This window comes from Vigna umbellata, chromosome 5 (genome assembly GCF_029865625.1).
Source record: "Vigna umbellata cultivar VRB3 chromosome 5, Vumbellata_1.0, whole genome shotgun sequence".
NCBI lineage: Eukaryota > Viridiplantae > Streptophyta > Magnoliopsida > Fabales > Fabaceae > Vigna > Vigna umbellata.
Window position 1 is genome coordinate 62,609,869 of NC_142169.1, and position 15,453 is coordinate 62,625,321.

The window sequence follows — 15,453 nt, forward strand, 5'->3', positions numbered from 1 at the left end:
TGAGAATATATATATATATATATATATATATATATATATATATAATATGTAAAAATCTTTATATATATATATATATATATATATATAAAGATTTTTACATTATATAAAAGATATAAAATGATACGTACATGATCACTTGTTTTTATTTTAGTTTGATTTATTTTTTATATTTATAATAATACGATTAAAAATAATTTAAATGTATTACAGTATAAAAGTATCACAAAACAATATTCTTTTTTTAATTCAACCATGTTCTCTTTTTGAGTGGTAGTTTTAAAGGACATAATTTTAAATCAAGCTAGTTAAGTGAGTTATTGTGGTTTATATTGAACTGATGGCTTTGGACAAAATCCCATGATTCACATATTTGGGTTCAACCAAGCATTATTATTATTTTTGTTTATTTTTAAAAACAACAATGTTTATTTTTCCTGAATACACTGTTTACTTGCTTAACAGGTATTTTAATAACAGCTACTTTATTATTATTATTATAGTACATTTTTTATCCAAATTTATTTATTATTTAGAAGAATATTATATTGAGTTAACCGGTTTAATTAACGTCTACTAATTTAACTATTCATTCACTTCTCTAATATAATCAATTTCCAATAAATTACTCACTTCTATAATTTATTTAACATTTTATAATAATGTGATAATGCATAAAGGATTTTTAATTATTTTTTTAGTGTAAAGTGATTTTTTATTAATGATTTTTTTTTTGTGAAGTCCTAGAACAAGTATATGTGTGTTTTTTATGAAGTATTTATATTAATAAATTTTCATATTTTTCATGAAAAATTATTGTGATGATAAAATTAAGGATTAAATATATATTTTTGCCTTTTAATAAAAATTAAAATTATTTTTTTAATTTTTAATCTAATTTAATTTTTTTATGAATTTAATTTTTTTAACTAAATTTTATTAAAATTTATTTAAAATTTTAAATATATTTAAAATATCAAATAAATATATTAAAATTTAATTAAAAAGACTAAATTCATAATAAAATAATAAATTATATTAGTTCAAAGTTTTGAAATGATAATTCTAATTTTCATTAAAAATTTAAGAAATAAAAATATATTTAACTTTAAAATTAATTAATTTAACTTTAATTTATAAAAACAATATAAATAATTTAATTTTTTATTTTTATGTATTTATTAAGATTTTTATAGTATTTTAGACTTTATAATCACGTGTAATATATTCTTATTTATTTATTTTTAATATTTTTTTATTGTATTTTGTATTTTTTAAAAATATAAAGTCATTTCCCTATTATTCATAAACGTGCTCTCTAAATTCTCAGAATTATTATTTTTAAACTACAACTGTTTTCATTTCTATTTTTTAAAAAAATAGTCTATCTTGAAATTTGAAGAACTAAACACTTAATTAAATCAATATCAGACAAATTAATCATATTTTTTAGGTTTAATTGCTTCCTTTGTCCCCAGTTTGGTTGAATTGTGTCAAATTCATCCTCATTTTTAAAAAAGTTTCATTGTCGTCCTCACGTGGTATAAAAGTGTCAATTGAATCCAAACATAGAAAAAATTTGTGTCAAAGTAGTCATTTTTCCTATATCTCTGTGTCTTCCTTTCATATGTCACTTCTCTGGAGCTAACACAAATTTTTTCTATGTTTGGATTCAATTGACACTTTTACACCACGTGAGGACGACAATGAAACTTTTACACCACGTGAGAATGACAATGAAACTTTTTTAAAAATGAGGATGAATTTGACACAATTCAACCAAACTGGGGACAAAGAAAGCAATTCAACCTATTTTTTAACACAACATAAAATAAACTAAAAAAAATAAAAATCGACACCACTGGAACTTTCTCCTGAAGCGGTTGTCTTCTTCTTCTTCTTTCCATTACCAACTTTCATTCAGCAAATATTCGGGAAACCAGACACGCTCAAGCCAAAATCATTTGTTATACACAACTCAAAAAAACACAGACACTGTTCTTATACTCATCACATAAACTTCCAAAGCAAAAGCCAAAGAGTGAAAAGAGTTAGTTGAATTAGTTGTTTATGAGCATGGAAGCTGATGCTACTACCACTTCACAGTTACCACTAGCCGACACAGACATCAACTGGGACAGGTTTGACTTCTTATACATTTACGCTTCAATGTTCGAACCATTCACTTCATCATCAACCGAGTTTTTTTGTTGTGTCTGTGAATTCTATATAAGGTTGGACAAAACCAAGTTCCACGTCATCGGTGCCGTTCTCTTCACGGCTCAATCAGGCCTGCTTCATCCAACGGCGGTGGTGAAGACACGAATGCAAGTGGCGGGGTCGGAGTCCTGGCACCTGCGAGGAGGAACGTCGGTGCTGGCCCAAATTCTGAGGAGCGATGGCGTTTCGGGAATCTTCAGAGGCTTCGGCACTTCCGCCATTGGTTCAATCCCCGGTAGGGTTCTGGCGCTCACCTCTCTCGAGGTCTCCAAAGACATTATCTTGAAACACACGCAAGCCGCTCGCATTCCAGAAGCTTCTCGTGTTGGCCTCGCTAACGCATTCGCTGGCATGATCTCTAACTTGGTTTCCTGCGTCTACTTCGTGCCCTTGGATGTGGTAGGTCCTTGATAGGGATCTGCATGATGCAAACTTTACTTTGCATCTCAATTTTATAAGATTGAGTTGAAATTAAGCTAATGAGAAACTTTTTTTCATGAAATTTTTTGCATTTCAAGAAATTTTGACTTGAAACAAAGCTCCTACGCTCTGTGCATATTGTGTTATTTTTTTTTTTTGCTACTATACTTTTTTATGATGTTGTGAATGGTTTTTTGTCTGTTTGTTAGATTTGTCAGAGGTTGATGGTGCAGGGTCTTCCTGGGACAGCGTTCTGTAGAGGGCCGTTTGATGTTGTTCGGAAAGTTGTGGAGAATGAGGGGTTTCGTGGTCTGTACAGGGGTTTTGGATTAACGGCGATCACGCAGTCCCCTGCTTCTGCACTTTGGTGGGGTTCATATGCTGCCGCACAACACCTAATTTGGAGGTACATTCCGTGCTCTTTTACATCTATCTTCTTAGGGTGTGTTTGGATTATAGTATGAAAGCTTGTTCACAAGCTTTACATACCTGAAGCTTGTCTTAATGGGTAAGAATTAGATGCTGCTGGTCCTGGTATCAAATTAGGGTTAGAGTTTCATCTTAATAATATGACTAATGAATGCCTGTGTTAAAGTTTTAGTGGTTGATACATGTTACTAAGATTAAACTTCGATTCTGAATATAAAAAAAAAACACTTAAATAACTCTATCTGAATTTTATCCTATTTTAATGAGCTCAGCAGCCATGCAGAGCAAGTTAAGAGTTAACAAGTGCTTATAGAAGATTCCAGACTGTAGTTTACTTTTATGGGCTAAAACATGTTCCATTTAAGTCTTTCCAAACGCACCCTAAAGACTCTAAATGATTTTTTTTTTCCATTTTTAATTTATGAATGGTTGTTGTCTTTTAGAAGTTTGGGCTACAAAGATGATACGGGTAAAAAACCTTCACATGTGGAAATGGTTACAGTTCAGGCTAGTGCTGGGATGGTGGCTGGTGCTTGTTCATCTGTTATCACTACTCCCATAGATACTGTGAAAACACGTCTTCAGGTATGTGCAATGCGACTCGTCTTTAGGATTTTCTGTTGTTCAAGAAGGGAGACATTTTTAGGATTTTAAATTGGGATTGATATATCTTCCAATGAACCAATTAGTGTTTCTTTTATGTTTTGTTTTTTTCCCTTTCTGGTTTTAGACTGTTAATATGGCTATTTTGGATTTGTCAATTTTTTATTTGCATAAAGGTGATGGACAACTATGGCTCTGAAAGACCATCAGTACTGAAGACAGCAAAGATTCTCCTTAAGGAAGATGGATGGTGGGGATTTTACAGGGGCTTTGGACCAAGATTTTTGAATATGTCACTTTATGGAACAACCATGATTGTTACTTACGAACTGATAAGTATGTCACCTCTTGCTTATTTATTTTGGCACCAATACCTTCTTTTTTAGAATGGTTAAGTGATATGAGGAGTCGCACGTATCTTCATTTGGTATACCATTCAAACGATGTGATTTCAACTTTCTGTTAGATGTAGAAGTTCTTGACCTTAAGGAAGCATTTAGTTTTAGTTGTTTTTTTTGGAATGTAACATCATCCCTAGCTGTCTTCCTAAAAAAAGAATCCCCCGGCCCCAATCCCTGTGTTGGGCTGATTATGTTTATTGAATTTGAATTCTGTGACAAAACCTTAGCTGTTATTGGCTCTAGCATACGGTATCTTGTCTGCATGTGCTATTATGAAAAAAAGCTTGTAATTATCCTGATTCCATATGAACCTCCTCTTTTAGTTAAGTTAAGCCTTCTTTAATTTCTCATTTTAACCCCTTTTGGCAGAGAGATTATCGGTTCAATCAAGTTTGAGGTCTTTTACGTAGTAGCAACTTACTGCAAGAGCATCTCTACCTTCTGTGGAGGGACAGCATATTGATGAATCCCGTCAACCTCAAGCTCTATATGACGCAGTGGTGCAAAGCCTGTGGATTCTTTTCTACATTTTTATTCAACTTCTTCTTTTAGGTGTTTAAACAGAAATTCTTGTTACTTTCTTGAGCATTGGGGTAGGTTGGAATGTGGAGAATTGTTGTTTTTCACTTTATTCTTCATTCCAATGGCTTTACATGTAGAATAAGTTTAGAAGAGTCTCCCTTACATTGCTTTTTATATAACTTTTAATAGCCTTATGTTTTATTAGTAACATGATTAAGTCTTATAATTCCACTTCCACTGATATATTTTTTACATAGTTATTAACTTATTTACTAACAATAACTTATATATATATATATATATATATATATATATATATATATATATATATATTTACGTATATTTATATAATATCAATAAAGCGTAAAAACTGAAGTAAAATATTAAATAATGTTGCCAAAAGTGGAGCATATTATGGCTAAAATAATTGATGGAAGTTGCCCATTACGTTATGTTGTCCTTCAAGAACACTTGCTTGGGGTTCTCCAGAGCATTATGGTATCATCCATGATTCCTCTTCGCCAAACATAAACGCTGAACTAAAATGTCTAAAATCCTTCTGCATCCTTAAACTTGGTAAACCTTTTGTGCTGCCAGAACTTCACATCAATAACTTCAGAAAGTAGTAGGAAAAATGCGCAACTTTGTAAGGGTTTCATGTTTATGTGGGAAATTCCACTCTTTACCACGTTTAATTCTTTACATACAAACACCTGGCTGTTTGGTTTCAAACCCTTATATTTGTGACTTAAAATAATTTGTCTGTGAAAAAGGCTAACTAATTTAAGTAGATAAATTTATTTAAGTCATAAAATTATTTATGCTTATTGATTTTTGTCCAACTAAAACCCAAATAGTGGGTCAAATCCAAAAAATTAACTATTCTCACATTGATTTCCGATTTTTGCGTAACGTTATTGAGACAGAGACAGTGAGCAATAGTTATGTGTTTCTGAATCTGCATCTTTGTCCACTTCTCTCTCTGTCTCTGTCTCCCTCTTTTGTCCTATCTCATCACGTAAGTTTGTCTCTTTTTCAAACATGGATTCAATTCCTTGCGTACATTTTCTTTTCTTTTATTGTTTCTAACGTATTAAATTCGAATTTGTGTACAAGATTTAATTTTACGTGAAATACATTTCTTTTTTATGTTTCTGTTTTCTGCTTCTGACTTAATTGAATTTTCTTGTTTGCATTTGAATGGAATTGAACCACTTATCAGCTAGTCTTTGAGTCGGGCTTCTGAGATGGATATTCCGATCGTACAATCCATGTTACATGGTTTAAGATTTCTCAAAACCTAGGAACGATTCCCTTAAGCCAGAGGCAATTCGTTTATTTTTCTTAACCTTAAATTTAGTATTTGCACCATGTGTAAAACCTCAAGCATTGTAAGTAATATATATCATGTTTTTTCATAATCACACATTGGGATCACTATCAAAAGTGTTATAATTTCTCTTTCATTCTTTGTGTTTGTGTAATTTGTTAGTAGAACTTACAATCAGACAGTTATCGAGAAAATGTGACATTAACAACTCGTAGTAAGCGTAACATTGTAGATGATTTTGGTTTTGAATTTATATTATTTCTTGCCTATCGTTATCATGTTCATGAAATTTCAAGTTAGTTTCAGATTATTTCACTATTACGATTTTTATGGTTACTGTAATGGCAGACAATATGGGTTTATCTATTGGCAAGATTTTTTCTCGTTTGTGCGCCAAGAAGGAGATGCGAATTCTTATGGTTGGTCTTGATGCTGCCGGTAAAACCACAATATTGTATAAACTGAAGTTAGGGGAGATTGTCACCACCATTCCTACTATCGGTATGTTTTCCTTTCAATCTTATGAGATCCATGGAAATACTCACAAGAAGTTTGAACTATAGAAGAACTTTATGCATAACATCATTTCTATTTATCTTTTGTATCATGTTTAATAACATGGTTATCTATGCAGGATTTAACGTGGAGACTGTGGAGTATAAGAACATTAGCTTCACTGTCTGGGATGTTGGTGGTCAGGATAAGGTGATAATCACTCAATAAATTTTCTCCCTTTTGATTACTGAAAAAGTATGAAAAGAAGTATGTTACGCTTGTGTGATGCCTCTGGAATAATCAAGGCACTCTGAAATTTAACTTTAGAGAATACTGTTGTACAAGTAATTGCCATAGATTTGTTATAGTTCATTTTTAATAAATGAGTTCCATGGGGATGTTTCAGATTCGACCCTTGTGGAGACACTACTTCCAAAATACACAAGGGCTTATTTTTGTGGTAGACAGCAATGATCGTGATCGTGTTGTTGAGGCTAAAGATGAGTTGCATAGGATGCTGAACGAGGTCTGTGTGTGTATATTCATATGCAAAGTGTGAAAACATCCTTGTAAACTAATTTGATTTTTTTCGTGGAGTAGGATGAATTAAGAGATGCCGTGTTGCTTGTTTTTGCAAACAAGCAAGATCTTCCTAATGCAATGAACGCTGCTGAAATCACTGATAGGCTTGGTCTAAACTCTCTGCGCCAACGTCACTGGTAACTCAAGTCCTCAAACAATGACAATTGCTTAACTATTTTTTCATTCAAATTAAGTTTGTAAAAATAGCTAAAGTCTTATCTCTATAAGTTGAGTTTATTCTGAGTTTCGAAGCAGCAAACTCAAAACCAAACATGACTTTAATAATCCTGTTTTGTTCTCACACAAGTTTAAGCATCTTTGAACTATGTGCATGCATGTCTTCCCCAGGTACATCCAAAGTACATGTGCAACATCTGGTGAAGGTTTATACGAAGGACTAGACTGGCTTTCGAACAACATTTCAAGCAAGGCTTCCTTTAAATAGTAAAATTGTTTTCGTCTACAGCAAAGTTATTAGAGATGCTTAGTGGCAAGTGTTGGCATCAATGCTGTTGTAGTTTTATGATTATTACCCCTTTTATATTGTTTTGAAAAATACTCTGTTGTCCCCTCTTATCTTGTTTTAATTCTAATAAATGTTATTCATCTATGATGTTGCAAGTTTGCATTCCTGATATTTTTTATTTTTGTTTTTCTGACATTTTTTTTTGTGTACATCAGCTACTTGTTGCATGTAATAGAGATTTCGCCATGTTCTATGTTTTGTGTTGATTGTTCCGTCAAGTTTTATGCTATGTGCTGATTGCATAACATATAGCTCTCAAGTTTTATTAATAAATAACTACCATTGTTATTATTTTTGAACATGTGAGTTTGAAAAATTGGAGGACAAAGATACTATAAACGTTTATCGAGGCTTTATTAAACATCATAAAGCCTAAAAGTTTACGTAAGTCTTAAAATAATTATAATTTACTATAAATTTAAATTTTAAAATATTAAACATATATACAATCTTATCAGTTAGATACATTTTTCTTCTTTAAAATCATATTAAATAATATTCGAATCTTTTTTAGTTTTAAAATTTACATTAATGAAATTTACATTTTTATTAATTTTCAACCTAATATTTATTTTTCTTATATTGTTAATACCTTATCATATTTTAATATAATGTAGTCATTTATCTAATTTTATTTAAAGAATACCATAAAAATATTATGAAAATTAAAACCATAACCATAAAAGTTCAAAATACATGCATATATAGAGATGATGTTGCTTTCCATGTTAAATATGTACAAATCCATAAATTCCTATTTTATATTGTTATAATTTTGTAACTTCACATGTATTTTTTTTTTAAATTATTATTTCGTATAATTATGCGTAATTAGTTTTTCTTCATGTTTTTTTATGTATCAAATGAATTAAATTTGGAAAACGATAAGCATGAGTTTGTAACTTAACTAAATACAATGTATATTACACTAGTTATAATTAAATTATATATTATTATTTATTAATATAATATTATAGATATTTAAAAATGTGTAGACAACAATGATAAAAGAAATAATGACTGGTTGGTCCCTCTCTTGAAAAGATTATCAGTATAGATGATGTGTTATGGTCTCCTCCGAAATATTATAGATTTATTAAATTAACGATTCAAGTATATATTTAAACGAAAGAAATATATCAATTGTCGATCGTTCCTATATCTAAGAGACCCATTCAAGTATTTACTTGTAATATTCATCAAGGAAATAGTAATAATAATTTATAGCAATTAATAAAATCTGATAAATGATGTTTTTAATTAATTACTTCATCTTTAAATGCTATAATGTTAATAATTAGTTATAATAATGTTTTTATAATCTTAAGATACACATCCAGATAATAACTTCATCTTAGTTAATAATAAACACTACTTTTAAAAATTATCTTTAAATATTTTCTCTACATGTAAAATACATAATCGTTAAATTTTTTACAACAGTTTCATCTGACTTTTATTTTCTTTTTCAAATTTCTTACATTAAACAGTAAGAAGACAACTTAAACTATATTTTTAAGAATTTATATTTTCTATAATTAAAAATATAATAATAACTTAAATATATTTAAAAATACAAACCTAATACAGACTAAAAATAACATTTGCGTTTTTTATAAGTATGAATATCTACTTTTTCCTTTTAATTTTTAGTTTTTTTTTACAAGTACTTCTCCTTTATTCATGAATTTCATTAAAATTATGAAATATAAGACACTAACAAAATGCTGACTCATATATTCATGTTCATTAGAACATAAACAGTATATATAACTTCATTTCAACATGCAATATTTGTAAAATAAAAATAAAAATAAAATGCCGGTAAATATAACAAACTAAGTTGTGGCAAATTGGATATCTCTGCAAAATAACAAAGTTACCCACAAAAATATGAATGGTAACTAAACTTTTCAATATTTATTTAAGATCTAAACAGAAACAAATATAATTAAATATTTTTTATTTCAATTTTAAACAAATAAAAACTGGTGACTAAGAAATGTTGATACATATAATTTCAAATGGACAATATAATTTTGCTTTTGAAATTCCCATGGGAAGAAAATTCTGAGAGATTATAAGTAATTGAAATTAACTGGCAAATATAATAGAAAGTTAAGGGACAAAAAATAAATGATGTGTGAAATTTCTCTGCTGTTATCGCTCATATCAGTTAGAGTAGAGTGGCCATAATCCCTTATCCATTATCACAACCTTAAACTTTGATGAAATTGAGGAGATTGAGAACTGAAGAGCAATGGCTTCAGTAGCTTCATCTTCATCCTTTTCCACAAGGCATCTTCTGCGTTCTCCCACACCTCGGTTAGGCAGAAGAAGATGCAGACCCAATTTTCTGAGGATGGTCACTCGCTCCTGTCTCGATGACAGTTCTGCTCTCCTTCAAGCAGCGGAATACACTGTATGAACTATGAATTCATAGTTACCATTGTCTTCAATTTTCAAAATTTGTTCACTCAATTGCATCTTTCTAAGTGTGATCGATATCCTGTTTTTCATTCTACTCAATAACTACAATGATCTTTATAGTAGGGTTTTTTTTTTATTTATTTACTTTTTTTTTTAACTTGCCTTTTTGATAATGTTCACAACACCCACTTTTGTTATTTTGTGTGAATTAGTTGACCAAAGGGTGAAATGAAATGTACTTAATGGTTCCCATTGTATGTGTATTCATTATTCAAATTTTTTCAAATTTTTTCAAATTTTGGTTTTTGCATCCATGTAAGGAAAATAAGTTCACTTCAATCAATGATGATTATGCCAATGCCAGCAAAAATTTCTGCTTTTTTTTTTTCTCAAACAGCTAATATATTTGTTAAAAAATTGTATTTCTTAAGTGTCAAATGCCCCCTTTATTGCGCTTGTTAATTGTCCATGTTATTGGGAGATGAATGAATTTTGTAGGCATGTCTTGTTGTTTTGTAGGTGGATACATACGTAAAAAGTGGCATGGTTGTAGGATTGGGGTCTGGTCATGCTTCTGGTATGGCCATTCAGCATTTGGGTCGCCAGCTTCGTACTGGTAATTTGAAGGATATAGTTGGGATTCCCATGTGAGCTCTTCCTCCATTCATATCTTTTTCCCTTCCAGATAAAGTACTATGCTATATATATATATATATATATATATATATATGTGTGTGTATTTTAAATTATGCTAGGTTAAAGTTGAAGTTTAACTATTCTTTCTAACTTTTCACTACTTCATTGATATATAGACGGTTACGTACCTGAGTACAAAAGCTAGAACAACCTCTCACACACTCACAACACTTAACAGACCAATGAACGAATGATAATAGAAGAATGAAACTCTTTTATTGATAGTAATATCTGAATAAACAAAAGTAAATAAAGATAACTCGAAGCATAACCTTCATCACACTGTCAACAAAACTCAATAATCAAAAGTATGCCTTCAACCATAGCTTCTCGGCTTTATTTATATTAAATATTTCCCTAAAATATAGTTCTATTTAATATAATTAACTTATACTGAATATTTTTCAAGGATATAGCTCTAATGACTGTAATTAACTTGTAATTAATATTTCTCTAGGATATAGCTCTAAATATTGTAATTATCTTGTACTGAATATTTCCCAAGGATATAACTCTATTTACTATAATTATTACTAAAAATTTCTGGCCTATCCTAACTATTGTACCAGTTAGGATAGTCACTCTTCAACCGATCGGCTCAGGGTCTTTGCTGCTTCCCATCGCTTTGCTCGAACTCTCACTGCCTTGGTCGTTCAGCTCGACTCGTCACCGTCTTCCACCGTTCGGCTTGACCTTTCCCCGCCTTCCACCGTTCGGTCTGGCCTTTCCCCACTTTCCACCATTCGGCTTGGTCTTCCTCCTTGCACCGTTCGGCCTTCTCCTTCTCTCCTATACCTTTTTCTCTCATATACCTTCCAACCCCTAACATGGACATTTTTCTATTCAATGCAAAGATTAAGCATTTCTATTGTGTTAAAGCATATTGCTTCTAATTTGTGTGTCAAGATGATAATTCCACCAAATCACTTGAGATTGATGCATTGGTTTATGCAGGTCTGTTGCAAGTGCAAGTGAAGCTGCAAAGGCTGGGATTCCATTGGATACCTACCAAGAAAGTTCTAAAGTGTGAAAAAAAATAGTGATTTTCTACATTTTCTTTTAATGTTGAGTGTTTCTTGATTTAGAGGAATCTTGGATGATGCCAGAAATTATATCCTTGTATGCAACCCTGGTGAAGATTATCCAAGAAAAAAACAAAATAAAAAAGGTCTATCATATATGCATAACTTTGAAGAAATGAAAAGAGAACAAAAGTAATGCTGGACTGTGTCGACTGTGAAGTTCGGTGCATTTTTATTTTATTTTGTATAAGACTGAAATATTTCTTATTGTAGATTCATTGGCTTACTCTGTTGTAGATTGATTTTGCATTTGATGATGCTGATGTCATAGAAGAAGGAACACTTGTTGCTATCATTGGGCGACGGAAATTGCAGAGTGGGGAATCCATAATCCAGGAGAAAGTGAGCTGCTATATACGATTTTTCTCTGTATTTATTTGTGGAGATTAATTATCTTGTGTTAATTGATTTCTCCTTTTTTGTTTTTGTTTTGTTTGCAGTCTATAATAAATGCCTCCAATAAACTTGTGTTCATTGTTGAAGAAAACCAGTACAAAGGTGGTCTGGAAGGTTCTATTCCAGTTTTAATTCAGTCTGTAAGCAGCTATGCAAAAGATTAGTTTAGTGATTCTTTCTTGTGTATATTTATCTTTAATACTCAAAATTTTCCTTTCAGCTCAACTGGATGGCTACTGCTGAAGAGATTGATGATATGTTTTTGGGTGATGCTGAGGTTTATTCTACATTACACTTTTGCATACTTTTTTACAAATGCATGCAATAAAGAATGTTTTATGAGTTTGCTTGCTTATCAACTTAAAAAATGATGCTGACATAAGGATCTTACATGTTTTTATAGATTCATGGTAATTTGACACGATTTGCTTTGTTGATGTGTATAGACATGTAACTGGGTATTGGCTGCTTTATTAAATGATTTAGGATTTTGTAACGATCGACAACAACAATTCAAATCTTTTTGCCTCTAACTGGGATTTGCTCCATAAGTCAAACATAGCATTGTGTTCTTACCTTAAACAAATCGTTGGAGAAGCTTTTAATTCTAGATCTTTTTTCAATGGTTGCACATAATAGTCTTTCTTTGTCTACTTCTACCTTTTGATACTCCATCTAATTGGTTCTTCTAATGGAGCTTTATTGCCTTTTTCCTGACATATCCTAGTCATATGCTACCATTTTTTCCTCAATAGATTTTTCTCTCTAATATCTTCGCTTCTTATTGACCACTTTATCTTATATTTTCTTTTATGAAATCACATCTTAGTTATGATCTACTATTTTGTGTAGATATGTTGTGTATTATCATCCAGTCATTTGCTATCAGAAAAGTTTGATTATGAAAACAATTACATGAGAGGTTATACTCTTTTAGTAACATGGCAACACATGATAGGAGGATACTGTAATAAAGTTTTAAAAGCAGAGGATCAAAATTAAAGCAATATTTATTAACCTGCTTTCTGGAGGATCGAAGAATTAAGTTAATACAAAGATGTAGTCATTGGGAACTCCCTATGTGATTCACATAGTCAATGAATATTTCCCGTGTTTACTATGCAGCCATTTTTTTTTTCATTATAATGTTTGTCAAGACTAGAAAATTGCTGTTTATCCCCAAATAATCTATAAATTCAGCGTTACCTCATAGCAATTAGCAACACATGCATTACCCTTTTCCATGCCAGTGAATCGACAGAAAAGGATAAAAGTAGTTGGAACAGTTCGATTATCCTAGAAATTATTCAGAACATACAATTACAAAGTTTCTGATAGAACTTAACAATCACACAATGCTAAAGGATGATTATTTGTCTCTGAAGAAAACTGATGATACAGACATCAACATGAACAGCCTTGCCAGGGAGTCCTACGATTATGTAATAGATAGTTTATATTAATTAATTCTAAAACGTGTCCAAAGACAAACATTTCCTCTTTTTGAGAAACTAAACCTTCCAGGACTTAATATTAAAAAGTTTTGAATTGCGGGATTATGGATCAGAAACTAGAGTAAAAGAAGTACTAGAATAAGAAAAAGAAGGACCATAAAACATCCCGTTTTCCCCGAAAGGTAAAGCAATTACATAACAAGGTTTCTAAATTACCAAAGGAGAATGTAATGCCAAAGTTTTTGGCCAGATGTTTCTTCTTTGCCATCTTTTAAGGGAAATAGTTGTTTTCTTGACTTCTATTAGGGTGCTAACATATGTCTTATCTAGGTTGGTTTATAATATGGACTTAAAAAGGGATTGTTAAACTCTTCAGTTTTCGTTTATTTCCTGTATATTTTTCATTTGATCAAGGACGTTTTCCTATGCTCCTCTTCCTATTTCTCTTCATTCTCTTAATTATTTTATTGAGAAAATTATATTTTGTAATTGTATTTATCACTTCTTTGTAAATGAAGGTCTGGAGAAGACCATCGATGGGGCAAGCAGGTCCGTTAGGAGGTGAATTTCCAGTAGTCACCAGGGAAGGGCACAACATTCTTGATGTTATCTTTACATCTCCAATAGAAAACCTTGGTAAGTTCTGCAAGTGTTATATTATACCTGTTTCAAGTGATAAACCTTAGTACTTGTGCTGGACCGTTTAACTGACTTAGTATTACTTGCAGCTGACGTAGCAAAAAGCCTTGGTAAAGTTGATGGTGTTGTGGACCATGGTGTTGTATCTAAAATTCCGTTAGTTTTCTCTCTTCACTTTCATAATCTTTTAAATAAGTAGTTGAGAATCACGTTGGTTGAACTTTAAGGTAAGGTATAGGACATATAAAACATCAAATGATTGACTCAAACAATTTCATTACCCTTTCTCCGTCTGTCAGTAATCAATGAAAGAGAAGTGTTTGACATGCGCTTCAAATAATGTTACAAACTCGTTTGTTGTTTTTCTAACAAAAGTGGTGCAAAGGGTATAAGTTTTTAATAACTTTCAGTTCAGAGCTGTAATTTTTGCTTTAGGTGCACCGATTTTAGTCCAATGAGTAAAATGTAATCATGGTCAACATCTTAGTCACTTTATAAATCACAGTCTCACCAAATTAGTATTGCATTGGTTCTGTTCTGTCAGTAGCAAAAAGCATTGGAAAGTGGTTTGCTTGAAAATATCGACTCAGTTATTTCTATTGTTATGATGTGAATGTGATGCAGATGCACAGTGGTAATTGCTTCTCAGAATGGGCTGAACATTTTGGACAAATTGACAGCAGATATAGTGGGTTAGATACAGTACTAATAGCTCTGTTTCTTACCTTCCTCTCTTTTTCATCTGGCCACAGATATTTATCATGCAAGAAGATTAATGAGTTGTTATATATGACTGTATCACTAACCATCAAAGGAAGCTGAGGGTTACATGTGCTGTATTATATATTCATGAAGCTATTGTTTTGGTTTGTATTTTCCATTTCCAAATGGTTCCATAGTAAGGGTGAGGTGAGGCTGGAGAAATTATTGCTGATAAAAAACAAAAAAAACTAGTCTCCAGCCACAGCATAAATTGTTATTCCAATCGATACTGTTTTTCAACATATGGATATTTTGTATAATTTGTGCTACATTTTTAACACCTGAAGTCTTAAATTCATAACACTTTATAAGACTGTTATAATTGATTTAGCAAGTTTACTAAGTAGAAGAAAGTTTCAACTATCATTAGAGAATAATAAGATTTTATTTTATTGATTTATGGTTATGACAAAAGTTATGACGTATATAAAGGATATTTTCATTAAAAAAATAATTAATGAAAAGAAAC

General features: G+C 31.0%; 3 protein-coding genes across 5 annotated transcripts; all 3 read left to right on the forward strand.

Annotated features, from left to right (window-relative positions):
- Nucleotides 1-1,819: 1,819 nt before the first annotated feature.
- Nucleotides 1,820-4,822, forward strand: LOC124845412 (uncharacterized). Of its 2 annotated transcripts, none has more exons than XM_088091939.1 (6): nt 1,820-2,138; nt 2,232-2,616; nt 2,847-3,043; nt 3,513-3,651; nt 3,846-4,005; nt 4,440-4,822. In XM_088091939.1, the coding sequence occupies exons 1-6, from the start codon at nt 2,068-2,070 to the stop codon at nt 4,478-4,480; spliced, it is 993 nt and encodes a 330-aa protein (XP_087948065.1). In that variant the 5' UTR covers nt 1,820-2,067; the 3' UTR covers nt 4,481-4,822. The 2 variants fall into 2 exon arrangements, with proteins under 2 accessions (XP_087948065.1, XP_047178464.1); XM_047322508.2 differs by having other exon boundaries at nt 1,896-2,138; nt 3,510-3,651.
- A 715-nt stretch (nt 4,823-5,537) lies between these two features.
- On the forward strand, nt 5,538-7,705 carry LOC124845403 (ADP-ribosylation factor 1-like). Of its 2 annotated transcripts, XM_047322496.2 has the most exons (6): nt 5,538-5,610; nt 6,271-6,423; nt 6,557-6,627; nt 6,824-6,943; nt 7,018-7,136; nt 7,348-7,705. In XM_047322496.2, the coding sequence occupies exons 2-6, from the start codon at nt 6,276-6,278 to the stop codon at nt 7,442-7,444; spliced, it is 555 nt and encodes a 184-aa protein (XP_047178452.1). In that variant the 5' UTR covers nt 5,538-5,610; nt 6,271-6,275; the 3' UTR covers nt 7,445-7,705. The 2 variants fall into 2 exon arrangements, with proteins under 2 accessions (XP_047178452.1, XP_087971659.1); XM_088115533.1 differs by lacking the exon at nt 5,538-5,610 and having other exon boundaries at nt 6,193-6,423.
- A 1,954-nt stretch (nt 7,706-9,659) lies between these two features.
- On the forward strand, nt 9,660-15,244 carry LOC124845402 (NagB/RpiA/CoA transferase-like superfamily protein). The gene is made up of 9 exons (XM_047322495.2): nt 9,660-9,947; nt 10,475-10,602; nt 11,606-11,675; nt 11,971-12,075; nt 12,174-12,269; nt 12,350-12,406; nt 14,102-14,219; nt 14,312-14,378; nt 14,847-15,244. The coding sequence occupies exons 1-9, from the start codon at nt 9,786-9,788 to the stop codon at nt 14,917-14,919; spliced, it is 876 nt and encodes a 291-aa protein (XP_047178451.1). The 5' UTR covers nt 9,660-9,785; the 3' UTR covers nt 14,920-15,244.
- The last annotated feature ends 209 nt before the right edge of the window (nt 15,245-15,453 follow it).

What these genes read in the sequence shown, in the direction of transcription:
- LOC124845412 (XM_047322508.2), top strand. Translation starts at nt 2,068, where the DNA reads ATGAGCATGGAAGCTGATGCTACTACCACTTCACAGTTACCACTAGCC. An exon ending in ACTTCGTGCCCTTGGATGTG is followed by an intron (nt 2,617 to 2,846) that starts GTAGGTCCTTGA and finishes TCTGTTTGTTAG; the next exon opens with ATTTGTCAGAGGTTGATGGT. An exon ending in CTGTGAAAACACGTCTTCAG is followed by an intron (nt 3,652 to 3,845) that starts GTATGTGCAATG and finishes ATTTGCATAAAG; the next exon opens with GTGATGGACAACTATGGCTC.
- LOC124845403 (XM_088115533.1), top strand. Translation starts at nt 6,252, where the DNA reads ATGGTTACTGTAATGGCAGACAATATGGGTTTATCTATTGGCAAGATT. An exon ending in CACCACCATTCCTACTATCG is followed by an intron (nt 6,424 to 6,556) that starts GTATGTTTTCCT and finishes TTATCTATGCAG; the next exon opens with GATTTAACGTGGAGACTGTG. An exon ending in TCTCTGCGCCAACGTCACTG is followed by an intron (nt 7,137 to 7,347) that starts GTAACTCAAGTC and finishes TGTCTTCCCCAG; the next exon opens with GTACATCCAAAGTACATGTG.
- LOC124845402 (XM_047322495.2), top strand. Translation starts at nt 9,786, where the DNA reads ATGGCTTCAGTAGCTTCATCTTCATCCTTTTCCACAAGGCATCTTCTG. An exon ending in CCTACCAAGAAAGTTCTAAA is followed by an intron (nt 11,676 to 11,970) that starts GTGTGAAAAAAA and finishes ACTCTGTTGTAG; the next exon opens with ATTGATTTTGCATTTGATGA. An exon ending in AATCCATAATCCAGGAGAAA is followed by an intron (nt 12,076 to 12,173) that starts GTGAGCTGCTAT and finishes TTTTGTTTGCAG; the next exon opens with TCTATAATAAATGCCTCCAA.